This window comes from Acanthopagrus latus, chromosome 7 (assembly GCF_904848185.1).
Source record: "Acanthopagrus latus isolate v.2019 chromosome 7, fAcaLat1.1, whole genome shotgun sequence".
Classification (NCBI taxonomy): Eukaryota; Metazoa; Chordata; class Actinopteri; order Spariformes; family Sparidae; genus Acanthopagrus; species Acanthopagrus latus.
In genome coordinates, this window is record NC_051045.1 from 3,667,175 (window position 1) to 3,690,800 (window position 23,626).

General features: G+C 45.3%; 1 protein-coding gene and 1 long non-coding RNA gene across 4 annotated transcripts in view; one reads left to right on the forward strand and one right to left on the reverse strand.

The window, feature by feature from the left end:
• LOC119022622 overlaps positions 1–9,547 on the reverse strand; it is a 28,232-nt gene extending 18,685 nt beyond the window's left edge. Inside the window, exons 1-3 of one of the 3 annotated variants that reach the window (XR_005076025.1) lie at positions 9,248–9,547; positions 4,269–4,537; positions 3,675–3,901 (exon numbers count right to left, since the gene is read on the reverse strand). This is a non-coding gene — a long non-coding RNA (uncharacterized LOC119022622). Of the gene's footprint in view, positions 1–3,674; positions 3,902–4,268; positions 4,575–9,247 lie in introns of all 3 variants that reach the window. The other 2 variants (XR_005076024.1, XR_005076023.1) reach the window with 2 other exon arrangements.
• itga5 (integrin, alpha 5 (fibronectin receptor, alpha polypeptide)) overlaps positions 1–23,249 on the forward strand; it is a 39,471-nt gene extending 16,222 nt beyond the window's left edge. The window contains exons 4-30 of the mRNA XM_037103700.1: positions 921–1,044; positions 1,199–1,260; positions 1,368–1,413; positions 1,493–1,618; positions 1,715–1,759; positions 2,508–2,551; positions 2,768–2,824; positions 3,458–3,510; positions 3,665–3,873; positions 4,368–4,559; positions 4,650–4,695; positions 5,014–5,127; positions 6,524–6,579; positions 6,997–7,154; positions 7,420–7,557; positions 9,954–10,021; positions 11,368–11,518; positions 11,643–11,735; positions 13,328–13,407; positions 13,522–13,602; positions 13,719–13,824; positions 14,181–14,339; positions 14,944–15,051; positions 18,568–18,681; positions 19,318–19,419; positions 19,518–19,640; positions 20,204–23,249. Of these exons, the coding sequence (XP_036959595.1) occupies positions 921–1,044; positions 1,199–1,260; positions 1,368–1,413; positions 1,493–1,618; positions 1,715–1,759; positions 2,508–2,551; positions 2,768–2,824; positions 3,458–3,510; positions 3,665–3,873; positions 4,368–4,559; positions 4,650–4,695; positions 5,014–5,127; positions 6,524–6,579; positions 6,997–7,154; positions 7,420–7,557; positions 9,954–10,021; positions 11,368–11,518; positions 11,643–11,735; positions 13,328–13,407; positions 13,522–13,602; positions 13,719–13,824; positions 14,181–14,339; positions 14,944–15,051; positions 18,568–18,681; positions 19,318–19,419; positions 19,518–19,640; positions 20,204–20,287 (2,739 nt within the window). The 3' untranslated portion in view covers positions 20,288–23,249. The remainder of the gene's footprint in view (positions 1–920; positions 1,045–1,198; positions 1,261–1,367; positions 1,414–1,492; positions 1,619–1,714; positions 1,760–2,507; positions 2,552–2,767; positions 2,825–3,457; positions 3,511–3,664; positions 3,874–4,367; positions 4,560–4,649; positions 4,696–5,013; positions 5,128–6,523; positions 6,580–6,996; positions 7,155–7,419; positions 7,558–9,953; positions 10,022–11,367; positions 11,519–11,642; positions 11,736–13,327; positions 13,408–13,521; positions 13,603–13,718; positions 13,825–14,180; positions 14,340–14,943; positions 15,052–18,567; positions 18,682–19,317; positions 19,420–19,517; positions 19,641–20,203) is intronic.
• The last annotated feature ends 377 nt before the right edge of the window (positions 23,250–23,626 follow it).

Sequence of the window (23,626 nt, forward strand, 5' to 3'; positions counted from 1 at the left end):
TCAAATAATCCTGTCAGTGGCCACTTCACTTCTTCAAGTTAGATGCTTTAGTTTCCCCTCTAGCATCTTTTCCCGGAGTGAACACTCACGAGAAGTCTAAAGAGGCAAAACACTCCAATTTGTTGGGAAGTTTTGGTGTTTGTTTGGGTCGTACACAGAACTTTACCCACCAGTTGTGTCTCATCATCAAGATTTATTTATTTTAGTCTATATTTCGTATTGTGACGTATCTTTTCCAAGACCGGCTGTTTTTCATCACATTAGTATCAGTCCAAAAGCCCTAATAAGTCATAAGATGTGAGATCAGAAAGATTCAGTTTGAAAGTCTAACCAGATGTTGCGTATAACGTATTATTGCTAACTTGTGTGGAGCCATTCATGTGTAAAACGGACGCTAGAGGTGTGAACAAAGCGTCAAAGTCTGTTTATTTGACTGACCTTCCCAGGCTTTCGTTGCTCCTGTCCCAACGTCTTTATAATGTGTAGTAAAACACTAAACATATTGTCTTGTCTACTGTTTTTACTGATGTCTCACTGTGCCGTCAGTGTTCTCAGTTATATATTTGTCTCCCACGTTACCGTCCATTACGTTGTTGTCATTCCAGTTCAATTTTCACCTCCAGTCTTACTGCACTGTAAAGAAAAATGTTTCACGACCTCCTCCGTGACATCCAAGCAGAGCCGCCTCTTGTTTGGTCTGATAGTGAAGGTTGTGACCTGGGTCGAGTTACCCCGCTCCAGATGTACCGCTGACCTCGGTACCCGGGTCTCGTCCTGAGTTCACCGGGGGTGTTGTTGCAACTGGGAAAACATCTCCTACCTTGAAGCTCAACCCCCATTCATCACCGCATCTCCCCTTTTACCTCCCTGTCAATCCCCATCTCCCTCCACCTCCTCCCCTCCCCTCCTCTCCTCTCCAGGCCTGCGCCCCGCTCTACTCTTGGCGGACCGAAAAGGACATCCCCCGTTCTGACGCGACAGGAACCTGCTACCTCTCAGCCCGTAATTTTACCAAGTTTGTCGAGTACGCTCCCTGCCGCACAGGTAAGTGTCAGTCACGTTGATGTTGTTTGTTTATTCGCTGTCCGTCAGGGAAACTGTCTCGTGCGGTTCAGTCCCCTTGAAACCAGGAGCTCCGGCTTTTTATTAAACACTTATTGCATCAGATAATTCACGGGGCGACTTCGCTGTGTTTCAGAGATCAGTGATGCGGTGGGACAAGGTTACTGTCAGGGAGGATTCAGCGCTGACTTCACAACGGTAATAACCATCTTCCCGTTTAAACCACCAGAGGTTTCCTGGGTAATCTCATCTCTTCCTCCCTTTTTTTTTTGTCATTGTAGTGATTCATCGGTTTTATCTTTCAGGATGGCAAAGTGGTGCTGGGAGGGCCGGGGAGCTACTTCTGGCAGGGTATGTAGGGCATACCAGTCACCCACTTCAAAAACAAGCCTCAAAATATCCTTCTGAGTTTATTTTCATCTCACTTCAGGTCAGGTGATCTCTGCACCTAAGGAGGACATCATCAAGTCGTACTACCCAGGCTTTTTCATGCAGTCTGTGGAGCGTCAGATCCAGACCAAACAGGTCCGGGCTGTACATGACGACAGCTATCAAGGTGAGCGATTTCTTAGCGCTTCCTATTTATAACACATTTAACATACATCTTCATTTTGCTTTTTCTGAGGCTGATGTCTGTTCTTCATGCCTGCAGGCTACTCTGTCGCTGCTGGGGAATTCAGTGGTGATCAGGTGGAGGGTGAGTCAATAAAAAGTGAAAAAAGATGAATAATTTTGATGGGATCTATTGACACTTTTATCAACAAATAATCAGATGAAAATGTGAGAGAGGGACGAGTTGGGAAGAGATCTCGGATTGTATGGATCTATTTAGGAAGTCAACAAGCGTGAAACTGCACTTAATCACAAACAGTTTGGTGAAGAGCTCCATCAAACATCTCTTGGGCGTCAGAGTAAAAGTATGTTGCAGCGTTCCCCCAAACAACTGAAGCAGCTGAGGACGAGCGTGACCACACGGTCAGGGTTGTAAATTATTTCACTTTAGCATCGAGGGGCCTCTGGAGGCTTGGACACTGCTGCAACACTGTTTGGATCTGATGCTCCATAAATGTTTCTTTGGGACTGATGAGAAGATACTGACTGAATTCTCACTTTTGTATGACGGGAGGAAGGAGCAGAAAGTAGAATAAAGTGGTTTTTTTTTCCAATCACAACAGTTAAAATTAAACCTGTTTGATATTAGCTGACTAAAACTGAACAGGTTTTGTGCCCTGGTGGCGGATGAAGTGAATCACATATGAGCAGTCACGTAGAAGTTCAAGTCAAATAAACTGAGGTCAGCTACGATATTTTACACGATTATTGAGCTGGAAAACGTCGTCAATAATGGAATTCTCTCATCCCCCCCTCCTGTCGTGCTTGACCTGTGTATATATATATTTTCCCTCCTTAAATCTTTGCTCCGTCTCTCTGTGCATCCCCTTCAGATTTTGTGGCCGGCGTTCCAAAAGGACTCATGCTTTACGGTTCGGTAAGGGAGCTTCATCATCACTCTTCATTTTTAGAACGAGCCGCCTGGGCTTTAGACTTGGGCACTGATGCAGGAAAGTCGAAGAAAAAAGAAAACAGCCGTAGCGATATTGTCACAGTGGGAATTATTTTCGCAGTGCATTCCTTTACCAGAGACGGTGCTTATATCAGAGCGTATAAAAAAAGACGTTCACCATATGTGGTTGCTGTGTTGCAGGTGTCCGTTCTGAACGGTTCGGATCTGAAGACCATGATTAACTACACCGGCGAGCAGGTGAGTCGTCTACAGAAAGCTCCTCCACGCTCCACTTCCTCTGTGTTTTCATTGCCTGGCTCCTCATGAGAGCTCTTAATTTGTTGAGTCGGTGTAAGCAAAAATAATTTCCTTCGCAGCGTTCCTCTTTACTAGATCTGGGTCTGTTTTTTTCGTGGTTTGCTGTAAAGCTCAATTATTGAGGGGGGGGGGGGAAAGTGCAGTGGCAATTTGTGCAAATGGTTCTGGGAATAGAAACTCGCTGAGCTCGTTTTAAACAGTGATGATTGACTCAGCTGAATAAATAAAAAAAAAAAAAAAAAAATCACAAGCGAATTTGCTTACACTCCGGTAATTCAGACCGCTCCTACGCTGCCTGTGTTTCGTTGGACTGAGGTTCATGACAGGAAATTCAGAAAATGAAGCTGACCTGGAACAGAAGCGGCGGCAAACTGGGCCGAACCTGTAAAACGCATCAATTCTTCATGTTTCCTTTCGGGCCCTTTTCCTTTTTTACTAGTTAAGCAGAAAGAAAGTCTGAAGTTTACAGCAGCACCGCTGTTTCATATCGTCTGAGAACAAAACCTGATGATGATAATGTCTTTTTATGATGAGACTTTCACGGGCTAATGTCACGGAAACTGTTGTTGACAGATGGGATCTTATTTCGGCTACGCAGTGGCGACGACAGACATCAACAGTGACGGGTGAGTAGAAGCCTCGTGTCTGTCTCTTTCTGTCTCTTTCACTCGTCATTCTCGATAATTAGCTGCAGGATCTACATTTGATGCCACCAACAACTTATTACAGGCGTCGATGTGTCTGCGCCTCAATTGAATAAATCTGTTTTCTTGTCTACAGGATGACCGACCTGCTGGTGGGAGCTCCCATGTTCATGGTCCGAGGCTCCGATGGCCGCCTGGAAGAGATGGGCCGCGTCTACGTTTACCTACAGCGAGGCCCCCTGAACCTGGAGCTCCGCCCACCTCACCTGACAGGCACCCAGGTGTTTGGGAGATTTGGCAGCACCATTGCACCACTGGGAGATCTGAACCAGGACGGGTTCAATGGTAAGAATGGGGGATTGTCGTCGGGGGACTCGTGGAAAAGAAGAAAATAAAATTATATACAAAGGGAGGTAGTAGGTAGAAATAATGTCCTTGTGTTTAAGTAAAACTGTTGCAGCAAAGGTAAATAATGAAATCTGGTAAAAATCTAAAGACAAAGCGTTTTCATTGGATGATTAAAGGTTTGGTTTGGTAACCAGCAACCTGTCGCTTCCCTCGTAACGTGCTCATGTTGGGAGGCTGGCTCGGTCCAGGATATTGGCTGTATTACCATGAAATTTTTACGCAAATTGGATCAGCTCTTATTTGTGTTTACTGCCAATTTGCATTAACTTTAGCATTTAGCACAAAGCACAGCTGCTGGCTGTAGACTCTGAAGGCCTTTCGACCCAACGTACCTGCAACTTTAAGCACCTGGAAATGCCTTGTTGTATTATCTGACCTCTTGGTGGCTGCAGTCTAAGATTGTGATGTTGTTGATCGTTGCTCTTTGGCAGACGTGGCTATCAGCTGTCCGTTTGGAGGGGAGGATCAGCAGGGACTGGTCTACATCTTCAACGGGCACTCAGAAGGACTCAGGGAAAAACCATCTCAGGTGATCACCGGCCAGTGGGCTGCCGGTACGATTCCTGCCAGCTTTGGATTTGCCCTCCGAGGTGCTAAGGATCTGGACAGGAATGGATACCCAGGTGAGTGAGGCGCTGCTGGAAGAATGCAACAAACGTAAGTGTTTTATCTTTTTATCATGATTTTCTAATTCTGAGGTTTTATTTTCTCAGATCTCATAGTCGGTGCCTTCGGTGTTGATAAGGCTGTTCTCTATAGGTAAGTTGTTTAATTATATCTGTAACAAACAGTCAAATTAAATAGTCATGTTTACGGTAACTAGGAAGCTAAAGCTAGAAGAAAGTTAGCCTAGCTTGGAAGAAAGACTGTATCACTAACCAAGGGAAAAGCTGTTTTCCTTACTAAGACACAACCGAAGTGTGCTCAGTCGGAATTCATGTTTCTCTCTTTTACTGATCTAATAAAGAGTCTAACTGCCTCATTAACTCATCATTAAACACACTCAACACCTTTAAAAGTGGAAATTAAACGTCCCATGATTGAATCTCCCGTCTACATTTGGTTCGTTACCAACAGATCGCGCCCGATTGTCAACGCCAGGGGCCATCTGACAGTTTCCCCGACCATGATCAACCCCGAAGAGAAGAACTGCGTGGTCACCAGCGGAAACACGACCATTCCTGTTTCCTGGTGAGTTTTCCAGCCTGTCCAGCACCGTCACTCAGCGTCCTCTGACTCAGGCTTCAGTGCTGCTCTGTTTGACCCCTTGCTGCCAGAAGATGGGCTTCCCCATTTCCTCCGCATGCATAAACACTCGCCATCCTGGCAGGAAGCTCTGATAAGGAATATCCTTTCCATCAGCAGTCACGGTATTAATATGAACCGAGGGCTGCTCTTATCTGACCTATTTTTCAAATGTCTTCACGTCGCTCTGCGTCTGCCGCGGAGCAGAGAAACAACGTGCTGAATAGCAGCATTGTTGGCCGTTTTTGGCCTCGTCTGCAGAGTATTCGGGTCCAGGAAAGGGGAGAGGAAACAGACGACGGTTGCTTGTTGCTCGACATGGTTGACACTGCGCTCACGTGTCTGCTTCCCCCCCCCCCTCCGCCCCCCATCCTCCTTTTCCAGATCCTGATCCATAAAGGAAACTCTTGTATACACATGTGTCTTGATTACACTACGTTGCCTGGTGATGAGGAGTTTTTTGGTGGGGGTGAAAGGAGAGCACAAGGGATAATGTGAGGGAGGGAGGGAGGCAGGGGAGGGGCTTTTTTTTTTTTTTTGCCGTTGCTTTGAATGAGATATTGTTTGGTGGTGGAACACAGCTGGGAAACATCAGGACACGTCGACTCCCGTGAGCGTGCGCACACGGTTGTGCAGGAACAAGGAGCAGAGAAAGTTATTACTACTCCTCGATGTGTCTCTCCGTCTCAGTTTTTTCACCTCTCTTCTTTCCTTTTCCTGTGTTTCTTTTCCAACACACACTCCTCTCTCTCTCTCTCCTTCTCTTCTTCCAGTTTTTTTTGCTCTGTTCCTCTTGTGTGGGTTTACTAGTGAAAAAAAAAAAAAAAAAAAAGGATTGGGGGTTTTTTGGGGTTGCAGACTTTTTGGATAGCAGCAGCGTGTTGTGCGGCTGAGGTCATGGGAGAAGAGCTACGGGCTTATATAGACAGCCATCCACTGGTCAGCCTTGAAACCTGAGTCGTTGCCCAATTTCACCCTTCTTAACTCTGCTATGCGTTGGTGTGTGTGTGTGTGTGTGTGGGTGCTGTCAGTGAAAACGTAGACCCAGCGATTTATCAGCCTGGCTGGTGAGAGCGGTCAGATGCCAGCACGTCTCAGAGCAGTTGGCATTTCTTTCATATTATTCATTGTATTCCCATTACGTCTCGTGCCTTGTAATGTGAACCATGTAAGGAGCTGACACAAGAGAAGCGGGGGCCGTTAAAGAGGGAATTTGGGGAGAACAAGCGAGGGCAAGCGAGGTGTCTTGTGCGTACAGAATATTTGTACTGAGCTTCTGCCATAAACGAGCAATGCTTCTCTCATCATGTCTTTGTCCCCCCATGTCTGTCCAAAAAAACAGCGTCAACCTGAGTTTCTGCATATCTGCCGATGGGAAGCACCTCCCAGACGTCCTAGGTGAGCCAATTTTCCACATCTGCACTTTATTACAAGTTAGGAAACTTTCAAAAGGCCACCAAGTGGTAATGTTTTAAACCCATAACAGTCTGTAGGTTAGGAGGGTTTTGGCAGCTTTTTTCGGATTTTTTGTTATGACAAAAAAAGGAAGTGCTGTGTGCGAAATACCTTCTGTGATCAAACGTCATCTGTGCTCGGTGCCGCTCCCTATCAGCCCCGAGTTATTATCTCTAATTGCTCCTTCCTTTATAAACAACTGCCATTAAGTTTATAGTTACTACATTGTGCGCGTGTGCGACTCGGAATATTTATGGAGGGTCTTTTTTAAACCTGTCATTACCCGACTCGGGAACATTCATCATGCCATGAAAGCTCATTTGTGTGTGTGTGTGTGTGTGTGTGTGACGCGTTTCCCAGATTTCCAGGTGGAGGTGCAGCTCGACAGTCACAAGCACAAGCAGAAAGGTGCCGTGAAGAGGGCTTTGTTCTTGGATTCCCAGCAGCCTTTGCTCCAGATGAGTGTGATGGTGCGGCATGGCGACCGTGTGTGCAGGAACACAAAGATCTACCTACGAGTACGTCTTCTTTCATGCCAACCAGAAAAATGACTGTGATTATTATTCTTCATGTGACTTTGAAGGTGCAGCGTGTTAGCATGCAGAAGTTAGCATGCTCTGAGGCAACCAGCAAACCTCGGCCTCTGCTGGGATCAAAAGATACAGATCACAGTTGAAATGAAAAAGCTGATCTGACCAACAGATTCTCAGGTTTTTTTTTGTTTTTTTTTGCACTAAAGCACTGCCGACACAAACTCTGTTCCTCTGTTTCTTTTGTCTGCAGGATGAGAAAGAGTTCAGGGATAAACTCTCCTCCATTTATGTGGCCTTGAACTTCAGCTTGGATCCAGAAGCTGCAGCTGACTCCCACGGGCTGCGGCCTATCCTCAACTATCAGACCACCAGCGTGATCGAGCAGAAGGTACTGTAGTTTGACGTGCGCTGCACTTCCCACATCTTCTATCAAACACAGCGAACTAACTGTGGAGTGCGTCGATGTATGGTGGAGCAGTGTGTTCCCTAATAATGCACATATGGTTCTTAGACTCATTCTGCCTGAACTGATGATAAGAGTAATCACTCCCTGTAACCACTGACTTTCTCCTGTCCCTCATGAAAGAGTCGTTTTTTTTTTGTTTTTTTAAAAAATGTAAATCCTGAACTGCTCTGCTGGGAAGACGTCCAAGGTGTCTGGAAAGCTGTTATTCAAAAAAAGGGAAAATGTGAGGCATATGTACAGCGCAGTGTTTCCCTGCCGTCCCGGTAGGAATTGTTCTCAGCCTGCTTGTCTGCACAGCGTCAGGGAGGTGACTCGTTCCAGAGCTGCGTGCACAGAAGACCGCTAGATATTTCAGGGCAGGAGATTTGCCCATCTGGTCGAAATCTCTCGGCAGTTTGCCAGTTTTTTCCCCTCTGGCAGCGAGCAGAGTTGGCTCGACATGTGGGCATCCTCTCAGCTGTGGAGCAGCATCCACCATGTGGGAGTTCACAGGGTTGGGGCATTAAGGGAACGGCAATCAGCGTAGTTTTATCTCCCCCGCTCTTATATTCCTGTTGGAGCGGGACTGAACCCCTGTCATTGAAGTCGTGCCACGATATCAGAGCTGTCGGGCCTCCAACAGATGTGGTCTTTTTTTTTTTTGCTGAACCAAAACCTTGAGACAAGCCGGAGCTGGATGTCAACCTTAAACCTGAAAAAGACACTTTTTTGCCAAACGCCCAAAAAAACCGGGGGGGCGAGCTAATCTGTGTGTATGTGTGAAAAAGAGGGAGTGAGAGCCTGCCAACATATTTCATTAATCTTGCTTTAGACTGTGTGGATGTAACAGTAAAAAGTAAAAAGGGTGACTATTATACCGCCGCCTTGGCCTTCATCAGACACATGATGCCTTATTGATTTGCACATATGCTTTGAGACAATGTGGCAGGCCATGTAACATTTCATCGACTCTGCCAAGCTCTCGCTCTGTCTGAGCCTGAGTGAGAACGAGAGACGGTTGAAGTCTGAGCTCTTAATAAATTCCACATGTTTCGACGAGGATCTTTTAATTTGCCACAATCTCTCAGGTCTCGTACAAAAAGCCTGGATTTGTGAGGAAAACGTGCGAGGATCCCAGCTGTCCTCACCTTTTTTTTTAATTTTTTTTTTTTATTTATAGAAAAGTTGTGCATCAATGCCCTCATTGTTCTTTAAATAATAACATCTGACCTAATTTGCGTGACTCTGATTATTAATGGGCTCGGCTCATTCTGCCGAGCTAGCGTTTTGAAGTCGCCGTGTGATGCTCGCCCTCATTATGTCACACGCTGAGGTCAGCTTTGTTGTTGTTGAACGACGCTGACGGGGCCTGCAGACGTCGTTTTCCTTGCGGGTGCACATGTGGCCCTGTTAGCATGGTGGTTACCATGGTGTCCATAATTAGAGCCCCTGGATGGCGTAATGACAAGGGGGGGTCGCTCGGCTCTCTCTAATCTCCTCCTCCATTTCTATTTATTATCCTCATCGTCACGAGTATCATCACACTGTCAGAGTCGCAGTGGGATGCAATTTAGCGGTCCGCAGGGCTTTCCCTGCCGCGGCCCTGCCACACGTTCAGCGGTCGTCCACTTACCCAGCAGTGTTTCTGTTGCTTTGTTGTCTCTCCCCTGCACTGTAATCTTCGACCCCCCCCCCTCGCTTCTGCTCTCCAGGTCGACAGAGATATCCTGTGTCTCAGTCGGTTCCTCTAGGCTCCTCCCTCTCCATATGATCAGACGCCGCTGTGGTTGGCTGGGCGGTGTAGCGTGCGGTTCGCCGCAACGGGCCTGTGATGTGGGACGCCGAGAGCAGCCGGCTTTGTGTTCTAGCTCCACAGGAGTATCTCCTCCGGGCTTGAACTCCGCTCATCATTTCCTTCTCTTACAAACTAAAAGTGTGTGTGTGTGTGTGTGTTTGTGCTCGGACAGCTGGTTCAGAGTGTGTCTGCGCCTGTCATGACCTCACCTGCTCAGTCAGTCAGTCACTGTCCTTCTGAGCAACAACACTGTTTTTTTTTTTTTACTGTCTGATGTTGTCTAGTAGATAATGGGGACTGCAGTGCAGGTGTGTGCCGGGTGGTGTTCATGGAGGTGGGGGTGGAATGTATTAGTCATGCCACATGTCACATCTTGCTACACTCATCCTGTTGTCTCCCTTCAACAGATACTTGATTTATCTCACGTGCTCCTAATTGTCCTCGTGTGTTAAAAGACGTGTGTTTGCAGTCAGAACCGCCTGTGTGATCGTGATGATCTGCAGCCTGTATTAAAGCTTCGTCACCTTCACTGTGTGTCTTCCAGGCTCAGATTCTGTTGGACTGTGGCGAGGACAACATCTGTGTCCCCGACCTGAAGCTGGCAGTCCACGGGTGAGTGTTCATTTCCTTATATATTTCGATATAATCCGTATGGATTCCGGGGGAATATATTAGAATGGCGTAACCGTGGTAAACTGTGAACGGGGTCACAGACCTTGAACTCTTCACCTCCTCCCTGGATTTGAGCGCTACAGCATAAATACAGCTGTTTTTGTTGTTTCCCCGCTGCTTTGTTTGGCTTAGCATACCAGAGCGGGACTGTTAATAGCCACAGTGCCGCAGGAGAAGAAGAGTAGAACACCGTCTTCTGAAAACAGGAAGTGGCTCGGCTCTACAGGTGCGACGACAAACCGTTAAGGGGAGATGAAAGGAATTATGGGAGCTGTGTGCCAGAGTCCCGACCTCGCCGGCTTCTGAAGTTGTCAGAGCCACACTTTGACTCCAGAAAATCTGTTAGCATTTTCCTCAAAGAAAAACAACAAAAATAACAGCCTCCCTGATACTCCCTTTCTCCGCTCTGTCATTTTGATGTCACATTCCTATATTTATCTGCCATCTGCCTCCATTTTTTTTGGTGTTTTTTTTTTGGTTTTCAACGTATGGCTGATCCATCGCATATGGAACAACCTGCTGCGCTCCGTCCAAGAAAATCGAGAAAAAAAAAAGTGAGATTAGCGCAATTAGAATAATAGCTTGATGTGTTTTTTTGTCTAGATTAGTTTGAAGGGGTTGACGGGAAGGCCGGGATGTAGTGGAATGTCAGAAAAAAAAAAGAAAGTGTCCATCATTCCTGCCGTGTTGTTTCTTTTATCGCGCTGCCAAAACACATAACCTGTTCGCCCAAACGGTCCCTCAGGGAAGCTTTAGGGTTTTGTTTTTTTTTTCTAATTTTGAGCCTTTGTTTGGTTTGAAGAGCGCGATGCCTGTTGGAATCAAGAGCGCGGCCGACTCGAGGATCGGCTGCAGATATCTCCTGCTCTCCTGCGCCGCTTTATGAGAGCAGGCTGTAATTAAAAGCGTCTGTGTGGCCCTCCATATGGAATTTCTCATTGTTCCGAGCTGTGGGGCGAGGTGCAGGGAGCGAGGAAGTACCGCCCTGTACACATATACAGCATGTATGAGTTTATTACCATGTCGGAAAAGTTCTCAGCTAATAGAGGAGGGGGACTTTGTGAGAGGAATCTGACTGATGTCCTCTGCAGCCCCACAGAAAATGTCTGAGTTTCATTAACGCGACTCCAGTTTGTTTAAGACTCTCCTCCCAACAACACAAACACAGAATGACGTTGTTTACTCTTAATCGCGTTTTATTTATGTGTCCAAGGAGTCGTGACACCGTGTCTCCTGACCGTTGACCCTCTTGGTAATCATTTTCCTTCTCTTGTTTGGCTCCGCAGGAACAGGAAGGAAGTTTACCTGGGCGATGACAACTCGCTAACCTTGACTTTCAACGCCAGGAACGAGGGTGAGGGAGGGGCGTACGAGGCGGAGCTGTACGTGGTGCTCCCCCCTGAAGCTGACTACAGCGGTATTTACCGCAATAATGAGGTGACTAGAAATGCAACAAAACCCCCCACAACCAGCGACTAATACGCCTCTCTGGACATGATTAAACTGTTTCTCTACGCTTGTCCTTTGCTGTGGTTTGACCAATCTGTCCTCTCGATTTCAGAGCCTGACCCAGCTGACCTGCAGCTACGAGTCCGAGAACCAGACCCGATACCTCAGCTGTGACTTGGGCAACCCAATGAAGTCTGGTACCAATGTGAGGAAACTTTTCTTTTGGCTGTTTTTTTGGCTCTGTGTCTTTTGAGCTTAAGAGGTTAAAGGAAACAGAGTCGTGCAGGGATGATGAATTCCTTTAGGCCACCCTGGAAGTTAGCATCGCCCCGGCTCCCTGGACAAAAGAAGCCTTTGCTTTTTCTTTATGATCGAGGAAAATAAGCTCTGTGGCAAACAAAAGTTAATTTAATAACTTTTTCTTTTATGTCCGAGTCAACCTCTTTGATCTCCTGTAGCCACTTGTTAGCAACCACAGTTTTGAAGACAAAGTCAGGTATTTACTGATGTATTTTATGTCATAGGACAATATGTGATAAATCTCTCAAGCTCGTGTTGACCGCAGACTTTATTTCAGACACACTGCAACAAAAGGAACTCATAAACCCCGATTGATCTTGAGAAAAGGGAACCAAAAGTGCAAAAATGCAATCTTATTTCTAGGTTTTAATGACTCATTCCAGCAACACTTAACAACACTCCGTCTAACAGAGATAAACACTTGACACAACATCATGATTTCCTGTTCTTAGTAAAAGAGAAAAAAAAAAAAAAGAAGTTGTGAAGGTGTGAGCAGCACAGGAAAAGTTGTTGCACGTTAGGAAATGTTGTGACAGGAAACACGGGCTCCATCTGTTCCCTCCTCGACCTCCTGCTGGGCAGAGTTCCCTTTTTTAATGATGGAGTCACAAGCTGGCATGTTTTTAATTGGCCTGCAGAGGAAAAACCGTCAGCGACATGTTAACTGGACGACGACTCTATTTTAACAACAGCTCACTTGTTCTGTAGGAAGGTCTCAGACTGCAGCGTTATTGATCTGAAGTGACTGATGAGTTGCGTGGGAAGGAGATGGATCTGTTGTTATTAATAGAGAGAAAAAGGGCAGAGCAGGAACTCTCAGATACATTTCGGACGTGCCCGCTCGTAATCAATCCGCCTGCTGGACAGACGAGAAGCTCACAGACAGACACGCCCGAGATCTTCACATATCTATCAGAGGATGGGAAGAGGGAAGTGGACGCGGGAGGAATGGCTGCGAGTCTGAGTTAGCTCTACTGAAAGGCAGTCAGTCAGTTTATATGTAGTTTTTATTTGACATTTTATCAACCTTGACAACACGAGGTGCTTGTTCCAGGTGGGGCAGCTGCAAAAAGCAGAGTTGACTGTCGATAATTGCAGACTTAAAGCAAAACTCTCGCCGAGTCAAACCTTCGTGTAAAAGCATAATTACGATGAAAGCGGCGCTTTTAAGATTTACCGTATTTTCATTTTCAGCTCAAACTCTGTTTTTAAAACAGTAAGAAGTCTCGACACAACATGAAACTGTGCTGGTAGCATCACCAGAGTCTCTACACATGAACACCAGCATTGTTTGTGCACACAGAGTTTAATAAAAAGAAAGTTTTTGAACAACTCTCGTTAGCAGTAGCTTGTTCCGCTCTAAAAGTCACATCACACCTCCCCTCTTCGTTTGCATTCACGTCCCAGCGCCACTGTTGTTCGAGTCATCTGCCTCCTCAAGTGGTTGCCAGTTTGTCGCACTAGCTAACGTTGCTAACTGTATCGTCCTCTTTGCAGCTGTGGGCGGGTCTTCGCTTCACGGTGCCGCGGCTGAAGGACACGCACAAGACGGTTCAGTTTGAGCTGCAGATCCGCAGGTAAAAACTCAGTGTCATCATGCGACAGACACACTGGACTCACAACAGACTCACGTGTGTTGTCAGCTAATCAGAATCTTTTTTTTATTTTCTTCTTTCTCTGTGTTTCCACAGTAAAAATGAGAACAATTCCCACAGCGAGGTCGTTCCCTACAAGCTGGAGGTGGTTGTTCAGGCTGATGTCATCCTGCAGGGGTGAGTTCACTTGGACCCTTTTGGAATTTCATTAACTCTCCACTGCCTCCCGACACATCTTCTGACATCCTGCTCTTTTTCTTTTCTTTTCTTTTTTTTTTTTTTTTTTTTAAAAGCGTGTCTCGACCAGATAAGGTCTTCTTCCCGCCGGCCAACTGGAAGGTGACCAAAAACTACGAGGTGGAGCAGGACGTCGGGCCTGCGGTGGAACACATCTATGAGGTAATCAGGCCGCGTTCGGAGCTGTGCAGACTCATCGTGGCGCTGAGCAGATTGGGTTGGAAAGCAGATCGTACTGTTTATAAAGTGAGCTGACTTCTCTGGGCTGCGGCGGAGAGAAACACTCTCCAGATTACGCGGCGTGATTTATTCTCAGGCTTTTCCTGATCCACTTTCGCTTGGCTGAGCTTAAACAGTGCTCTACTTCAGGTGACCTATTTGTAGATTAAGACAATATGTCAAATGTGAAAGTTGCAGCATGGGAAAGACGGATCTGTTGCGACCTCCCGACCGTGATCAAGCTGCTTGTGTAGTTTTTCCGATGCTTCACATGCTAAAGTTTCCTATTTTGTTTCCAGCTGGTGAACAACGGGCCCAGTCGGATCAGCCACACCCGGCTCGAGCTGCGCTGCCCCCTCAGCGTCCAGGGTCAAACCCTCCTCTACCCCCTGGAGTTTTCCACGGAGGGCCCCATTAACTGCACCTCGGACAAACACATGAACCACCATCGGCTCAAAGTAAGTGGCTCGCAGGCGCACCTCCGAGGGGTCAAGTGAGGCTACATCAGACAGCGAGCATCTCCCACCGATTCCCAGTCAGATGTATGATTAACAGCTGGATCGTCCCACTGGTTGGCCCACACCCACCTCCTCCCAGCTTTTTCAGCCCCACCCAGGACACTTCCCCCACCACCACTTTGAAGCTCCAGCTCTTCCCTACGTCCCGCACAGCTTGATGAACCACCTCACCCAGCGATACACTCACTAATCTTCCACATCCAGCGGCGCGCCCCCCCCTTCCTTATACAAAGTAGTCGTAGCTTTTTTTGCGTTTGTGTTTACATTTTGAAGCCTGACAGATGTTGAGCAGGGTGGTCATCATACTTAGCCATGATCGAATGTTTTTCTTTTCCCCTCGTGAATTGCTAAGTACGGCGTGTTTGCCACGGGAATCCACGAGGAGCAGCGCTCACATGCTCCTGATTAATGACAGAAAGCCTCGGGGTCACGCTAGCATTAAGGCCTCGTACTGACAGAGAGGGTGGTGTGCTCGTCTGCCCGGCGAGGTCAGCGTCTGTGTTGTCCTAATGGGCGGTGTTGTGCATTTTCTCTCCTCCCATAGCTCCAGCGGACGTCCACGGAACCACCCATCCTGGCGCTGAAGGCCAACGAGCACCACGTCGAGAGGAGGGACGTCCACAGGAATCAGCTCGCCCACTTGACTAACCTGGTAAGATGCTTGAAGGGGAACCGTCAGGGTTCAATGAATACAAGATGGTGTCTGCATGAGGGAACATCGTCAGGCCAAAAGGTGAAGTCTAATGTAATAGGTGACTTGAAAGTGAGAGAATGAGGAGCTTGAGTTTACAGTTAGGGGTAAATGAGGTTACGCAGTTAAACAGCAGGACTCTGCTCGGAACAAAGAGCTCTAAACAATATGTTTTGCTGCATCGCCTTTAAGTTAAGTGTTTACGTCTGGATCTATTTTGGTGACACCGGCCCGGGTCTTATATGAGGCTCCTGGGATTGGATAATTAGGTTATGATGTCGTTAAAAGGGAGGGGTCAAAGGGCGCAGGCTTGTCCCCGTTGTGGTGATTAACATTAAAGAGCCTTTAGTGGTGGTGGAGAGGCTGAGAGGACATGGGAGGCCTTTTTGTCAGTGATGCACTGGTTACTTCACAGACGGCTCTTTAATTTTAGGGCTCTGGGTGTTGTGAGGGGCCCCTGGAGGCCCCCACACACACACACACACACACACACACACTGGCCCTATTGATCCACCCAGCTGCAGGTAGCTTGTACGTCTGTGCGTACCTGCCTCAGCCAAAAGGGGTCTTTGTCTGAGCGCCCGTCGCTCCTGAGCGCGCTCGTTTATCAAGCGCGTCCTACGACACGTTAGCATGAAGGACCCCATTCTCCCGTTTCTCCGCAGGACAGACATCTCTGTTCAAAGTGTCTCTTGATCCGAGCGTGTCAGTGTTTAGCAATGCTTGAACGAAGCTGTCAGCCGAGGTCAAAGTGTGAGAGTTCAAAATGAGTCTTTGAAGAGCGGCGCGATGCGCAGAGAACAAAGGACCGACTTTAATTACACTTATTATCAAACAGCATTTTGTCATTTAACTTTTTTTAAAGCACTTTCATTGTGTGTTTAGTACTTACAGGGTAACATACGTGTGTTAACAGGTCTTTTATGGCTCCAGAGGAAGCTGCATGAATTGTCTCAAGGGATGTCAGTCAGTGGCTGAGTTGCATTGTGGGTAATGTAGGCACCAGTTTGAAGAAAAACGTGTGGCATAAAACAGACGATATCTCCTGGTGTTGTTAGGCGGATCTTGTTTGAAATCTGTCGTGATGCAAGACCAGTCGACTGCTTTTCAAAACCTTCTGCCTACATTACCCATGATGCAACTCACTAGCTGACATCACTGGAGGCAATATGTGAGATTAAATTTACATACATGTGTGATATGTTTCCCTGGCAGGTGTTCATCACTTCTCTTTTGAGCTTTTTGAATCTGTCCTCTGATGGACAGTTACGTCCTTTTATTGATAACTTCTTTAACTGCTGACTCGATGGTTTATTATGGGAAGTGTTCCAAAGTCTAAGTTTATATTAATGATGATTAAAATAACAACTTTTAACACCAGACGAACAGTCTGACAGATCGAAAGATGCTCTTCAAGATGATCTATCCAACGGATTGTATCTGATCCATGAGACATTAGAATCATACGTATGTACTAATCATTGATAAAACCTTTGTTAATATCCAGTCTGGCCAATACTGCAGAACCCAGAGGGATTATATTTATATCGACATGTAGCTGAGCAGTGCTCAGACTCGAGAGGCTCGGACCGGCAGGTGCTCGGTTGACGCGTCGATAGAATCTCGACCGACTCGATGAATAATTGACTTCTCACAGTGTGGACCTGTTGCTGGTCTGCAGCTGTGTCGTGAGTTTGGACTGATGTTTTATGAAGCTGTGGGAACAGCCTCCCCGTCCTCCCCCGGATCCAGATCCTGACCGCATAATCCCCCAGGGGTGAATATGAGGGACTTGGGTCTGAGGCATCGTTGGCGCCGGTCCATGTTCGTGTCATTTCCACAACCCACCGTGGCCCCGGTGGCCTCGGGCATTAGGGAGGTCTACCAGGAGGAAGTGGACTGATATGCTCCCTGTCTGTCTGAATACCCTCATTAAGTCTGTCTGATACTGAGCCCACAGGAACCAGGCAGGCCCGCTCTCCTCCTCTCTGTTTTGCCCTGCTCGGTTTAATAAGTAAACTAATGCGCTGCCGCAGGAAACCCGCCGAAACCTCTCGGTCTGGTCGGCGGCCTCGCTGCAGCGCCCGCTCTGCAACACAGTGTGTGCATGTTCTCAAACATTAAACATACTGAGCTGCATTATGGGGATCTAATTAGGACTTGTGTGTTGTACAGTCTTGAGAAAAATGGGCTGGTTTTAGTGGTCGGGCAATAATGTGGAGAGTGGTGCGTGCTGCATTTCTACAGTCTCATGACATTCCTCCGATCTAATTTGAAGCAGGCGTGGAATACAGATCATAACATTGGGCTCTTTGTTATATTTATTTGACCTGCGGCTCTTGTTTGTCCTTCTCTTGCCAGTTTTCACTGTTGCATGTCCTTCACCTGCGTGCAGTCATGTGATCTTGTCAGTAAAACCCACCAAAGAAAACGAACTCAACACGATCTCAGTTTAATGCTGATCCCTCGGCATGACCTACATAAGCAGCGGAGACCAGCAGACTACTTCTAAATAGTTATTAGTTGTTATTATTGTCATGCCTGTAACTCAGTCCACTTTTTGAAAAGTCATGGACTTACCGGGGGAGTGGTGACGATGAATGGAGGGTCTCTGCTCTGTAGTCTGGTGGTAGAGCACTGAAAACAAAGATGACTTTGTTTTGCTTTGTTCACAGTGTCCCCAGAATAAACAAAAGAAAATTAAAGTTCCTCGTAGAAACTTTAAAGGAGCACCAGGTAGAGTTGGAGAGGAAATAATAAACTCAGATTTTTAATATTTACAATGTTAATGGGGTGATAATACAAACTTTGTTCTCTGAATGAACAAGCTGCTCTCAGAGGAAAATAAGGTCTCCAGACAACTGTTTGAAGTTAGGAAGGTGGCAGGGTCCGCCACATTCAAACAAAGTAAAACAGTGTGAAACTGTGTTGTGTATTTGTGAAGAGAGTTAGTTTGTCTAGTTTGCTTTTGAGTCTCATTCCCAACTCGTCAAATAACGAGGCTTTAGGGTTGTTTGACGTGTCGGCTGCCCGTCAGTTTTTTGACCAGATGGGACCGAGACTCAAAAATCAACTTTTCTTACAAATAGCATCTTTAATCTTTCTCAACAAAACTACCATTACTGAGCAAACTAATCTGTTAGCTGGAGGATTACATGAAATGTGAGTGTGTGAAAGGGGAATATCACTAAAACAAAGTTAGTTTAACAATCGTCTTAAACATCGCTGGGATTTTTTTAAAAAGAAAAATAGCATTAAAATATGTTTTTAATCTTTCTTTATAACAACTGGGACATTAGATTTATGAACGCACATGCTCACCAGATCTTAATCTTTACGACAAGAGGCGGCGGTGCTCATACCAGAATAGCTGCTTAAAGTTTTATGGGACTAATCTTTGCACAAGAACGACTCAGAGGAAACTCATTCAGCATTTAATTAACACTGTCCTCGCTCCATTTCTCTCTGTTCCTGTAGTCCTGTTCCAATTCCGAGTGCTGGACGATCGACTGCAACGTGGGTCTGCTGGAGAAGGGAACCACCGCCGTCCTTAAAGTTCGCTCCAGAGTCTGGGCCGAGACCTTCATCGAGGTTTGTTGGAGACGCCCCTCGCCTTAGAAACTAAGACACGCACCGCAGATGAACACGTGTTACGACCAGACGACAGAAGCACGGCAGAGGAAACGGCAGATCAGTCTTTTCCCACCGGTGCCTGTTGTATTTTCTCATGTCTCATCTTTGGCAGGAAGCAAGAGAAGCAATTTTTCATTAAAGAATAAAACACCAAGGTTTAAAAATGTGCAGCTGGCAGAGACGCATAGCTGCAGAAGTCAGTAGGTCTCACACATTCGTTTGTGTCGACTGGTCTTGGATCAGTTCTGTGCAGTCTCACATATTTGCCTCGACAAATGGAGCGACAGTTGCTAAATGAGATTGCGTTGTAGATTTCTTACCAGTTTACTACGTTGTCAGCCTGCCACGTCTGAGCTGAACAGTATTTACCACCCTCTGTAACACAAGGCACATGTGTGAATGCATTGAAAATTCATTATCCAGCATCACAGCTCCTCATAGGAAAGGAATGCTGGAGGGATCGTCTTCTGAAGAGGCAGACGGTCTCTGTCGCCTCCTAGTGCACGATCACTGAATTGCTTGCATTTTCTTTTTCTTTCTTTCTTTCTTCTTCTTTTTTTTTTTTTTTACAACTTGCTTTGTTTCTTCCTTCAGAGATCCTACAAGCAGTACGTGCTGGAGTGCCTGGCCGCGTACATTGTGGAGAAGATGCCTTACGCCATCCTCCCCAGACACTCTCCCAGCGGACACAAAAAGGTATTTAGGGATCATTTTTCATCCGCACCAGAGGTCCCGTCTCAATTTCCTCTCATGGTCCAGTCAAACTCAAAATGAGCTGTGCTTTCTGTCCTCAGGTGGTGACGCCAGTGGTGTGGAACAAGCCCGATATCGAAAACTCGGTTCCTCTGTGGATCATCATTCTGGCCATCCTGGCTGGTTTACTGCTTCTGGCTCTGCTCATCTACGTCTTATACAAGGTGAGAATTCATATGTTCTGTTTTACAGAAGTGAAGCACTGTACCTGTTTCCATTTTACTTCAACTTTACAAAGATTTCAAGGAGAAATATTTGACTTTTAACTCCTCTCTACATTTATTTGATCATTTTTTGCTACTATTTACTTGCAGATTCAGATTAATAATGCAAAATATAATCAACAAATACATTCTGATGATATGATATCATCAAGGTCCAGTATTATAATGTGTAATTTTCTGAAAAGGTCCATTTAGCACAAGAGGTACTTATATATTTGATGCCAGTTCTCATGTTTCTTTTGCTTCAACTTATCATTATGGGATAAATATTTATTGCACAATGCAGTGCAGAATACTGACATCGTATGCATTTAGATTGGTCCCGTTCCTACTTTACTTTTGCCACTGAGCACAAAATCTCCCTGAAATGTTTCCACTCCATGTGAAAAATTCCTTCCTCTGTCTCCGCAGTCACAGAGCGTACTCCAGGATCTGTTTACGCAGTTTGCAACTAAACTAATCAGGGTCTGTGCTCGCTTCTAATTTCTGCTTCTCTTTTGTAGTTCGGCTTCTTCAAGCGATCTCTACCGTACGGCACCGCCATGGAGAAAGCACAGCTCAAACCGCAGGCCGCGTCTGAAGCCTAGACGAACCTCCGGAGCCGCCAGAACACCCAGTTACATACACGGCCGTATGATTGCAAAAAAAAAGAAAAAAAAAAAAGAAAGGAGAAATGCGGATGGATCATGTAGAGCGGATCAGAAAAAGAGCAGAGACCACTGGAACTCCACTGTGCTGCACTAGATGAAGACAAAAAAAAAATCCAAAGATCTCCACGCCAAATGAATGTTGTTGTTTTTTTGTTTTTTTTTTAATTTATGTCGTGTTTGTTGGCAGGTTGGGACTATTACCAGAAAAAAAAAAAGAGAGACTGGCAAGAAAGTGACTGCAGAAGGCTGCCGTTAGTCTTTTCGATGCAGTGAGATGCCTGTTGAGTTTTCCTCTCGTGGATTCTCGTGATGGAGGCTTCTGTCTCACCCCTAACTGCTTTATTCTGGTGCTAATGATGATTTTTCACGATGTGTTGATGTCCACATGTAGCGTGCGACAGCCAGGAGCTGTGAATTATGCTGCAGCCTCAAAGTATTCTTCTAGAATCTCCTGAACACATTTGTTTTTTTGTTTTTTTCCAAAGATCAGTGGCTACAGCGAAGACAATAATACCTGCTAGATGTTGAAATCTATTTAATAGACTCAGCTTTTATCACAAAATTGCAACACAATCTAAACCTGGTCTGTCAGAGGTGTTCCCCAATTATTCTTTTTTTCTCCTGATGCATGCTGGGATAGGCTAAACTCAGCATTAGTGGGCGTAGAAGGAAAAAAAAAAAGCATGGATGGATGTTTCTCAACTGTTCATGGAAAAAAAAAAAAGATCTCTCTCTGCCTCAGGTTGGTGGACAGCGCTGGGTTGAGTTGAGTTGTGTTTTTTTTTTTTTTTTTTTTTTTTTGCACTCAAAGGAAATCTACTGATTCTAATTCCAAAGACACCTACAGACTGACTGACTGACCTTCCTTTGAGTTCTGATTTTTTTTGACTCCTACTGATCACTTTTTGTTTGAATCCTGTTTAGTTTCATGTTCAGAGTTCGCCGGCGTCGTCGTTGTTGTGTAGTCGACTGGGATTGGGACTGGAACCACCGCAGACCTGTGAAAAAAACAAACAAAAAACCAAACCCCTCACATCAGGTTTGAAGCGGCGTGGTGCTTCTGTCGCAAAAAGAGAAAAGTGGCGTTACTCCTAAAGAGTTATCACTCTTCGCTCCTGGGTTCATACATCGAGGAGACGATTTCCAAGCAGATAACGCCAAAGAGTTAAAGTCGTAACGAACCAAAGACGGGACGATCAGCAATGTTGTAGCCTTGACGGAGAGTTTGAATCCATGTTTCTCAGCTCACAGCGTGCGTGTTACTGTGAGATACTGTATTTTTTTTGATTGTCTTTTGAGTCGAAGCTGCACACGTGCAGAAAAAGAGAAGTGGCTGAAGTCATCCCACTACCGAAAAAAAGACTACAGGGACTGAACGTTGTGTTGGTTTCTTTTAGTTTGTCGTGTACATAGATTTTTTTGTTTTTAACGTGCCTTAAATGTAAATACGTAATGTCTGTGGGTTTGAGTGAGGGCTTGCGTGTATATATGTGTGGTTTCATGCGTACATGCATTTGTGTGAATGGAATATTTATGAATGCTTGTTCTGTGTATGAATCGGTTATTACCTTTCCCACTGCTTAGTCACGTTCATCCCCGTCACCTCTGTAGCTCGAGATCATCGAGGTTAAGCCGTTCTGCACGACTAGTAGTCGTGATGGCATCGATTCAGTCGGTATTCAGGATTGTTTTTAAGGTGCAGTGTGTAGGATTAACGAGGATCCATTGCTAGAAATTGAAGACAATATTCATAATGATGCTTTTATCAGTGTGTCATCACCTGAAACTGAAAATCTTTTTGTTTATGTTATCTTAAAATGAGCTTAGTTGTCCCATAAAGTCGTCAGTTACTTGTAGATAATCCACCAAATGACTATGAACAAGCTTGCCCGAGCTGGAAATCACTCGACTGCTTTCTTGCAGGGACATCAGGAGTATTTCCTTCTCTACATACATTAATTTCACGACATACAAACTGATTACAAATACATATTTATCAACAATTTAAATGCCTGTGGAGGAGGGTGAGACCTCACAGCCAGACGATCCTACACACTGGACCTTCACATGCAAGGCAGTGATTAAAATACTTAAAACCTCAGTGGATATATGCAACAAAAATAGATAAATAAATAAAGTGACTAAGGCTGCCGTCCAGATTTTGCATCCAACAGGATGTTTTGTACCTCTAACAAAAGGGATAACAACTAGGCACTGGGAACTACATGTCGTTTGGAAGTGCAATATTTATATTCACTCTTTTATTTTTGTTGTTTTTATTTTTACAGTGCTTTTCTTTTTGTTTTCATGTTTTTATTTGTGACTGCGTTGTGATGAATCAGAACTTTTTTTCAGTGTATGTGTGAGAAGCACAAAGTCCAAATCCTTTGTGAGTTTCTGGCTTTTCACTTTTTCACCTGCTTTTAAATTCTTCACTAAAGTGTGAAACTTTAAAAGATAAAAAAGAAAAAAAAAAAAAAAGGCTTGTTCCACTTCAGATTTGCTCGCCACTTCATTGCTGGACCACTTTTTTTTTTTATTGTGTGTGTGTTTTTATACCACAGAAACACAAACCGGCAGAACATATCGGAGTTGAACTTGGGTATGTCGACACCGTTTGATAATTTATGTGCTCTGTTGTCGCACCTGTCCAAACACCAACATTACACAACTGTGTGTTTCACGTCTGTTCGCCTCTTCACACTCTCTTCTACTCTTATCGGACAGAGATTTACTATTCGTCAAACAAGTCCGCAAAAAAAATCCCCGTTTGGTTTGTATGAAAAAAATTCTTTACTGAACACGTTGACCCATTATTTATAACGGCACGGGATCATTTTACTACTTCCTCCACAGTTACATCCGGAGAAGAAGGCACTGGGTTTCTTTTTCTTTTTTTTTTAAAATTTTTTTTTATACGTCTTAACCCATTTTAATTCTCCGGGAACTTCCATTAAAAAAAAGAAGTTGTACATATTTATGACGCGGAGAAGAGTTTTTGAAAACAAAGGATAACTGATTTGTTGTGAATTTTTCTCACCCCATATTGGGGAGAACATTTTTGTCGGGGGGGGAGAAGCAGGAGGATGACGAGGTGAGGGGAGGGAGGAGGGCGGGGCTTTGAGGATCAATTTGTACCTGTTATTGTTTGTACTTTAAATAAAAAAAAAAAAAATTATTTCCCTTTTTACATATCCTCGTGCTTTCATTGAGAACACACACACACACACGTGAGAAAAATAATTTATTTAGAAAAAACAACAACATTGTATGAAA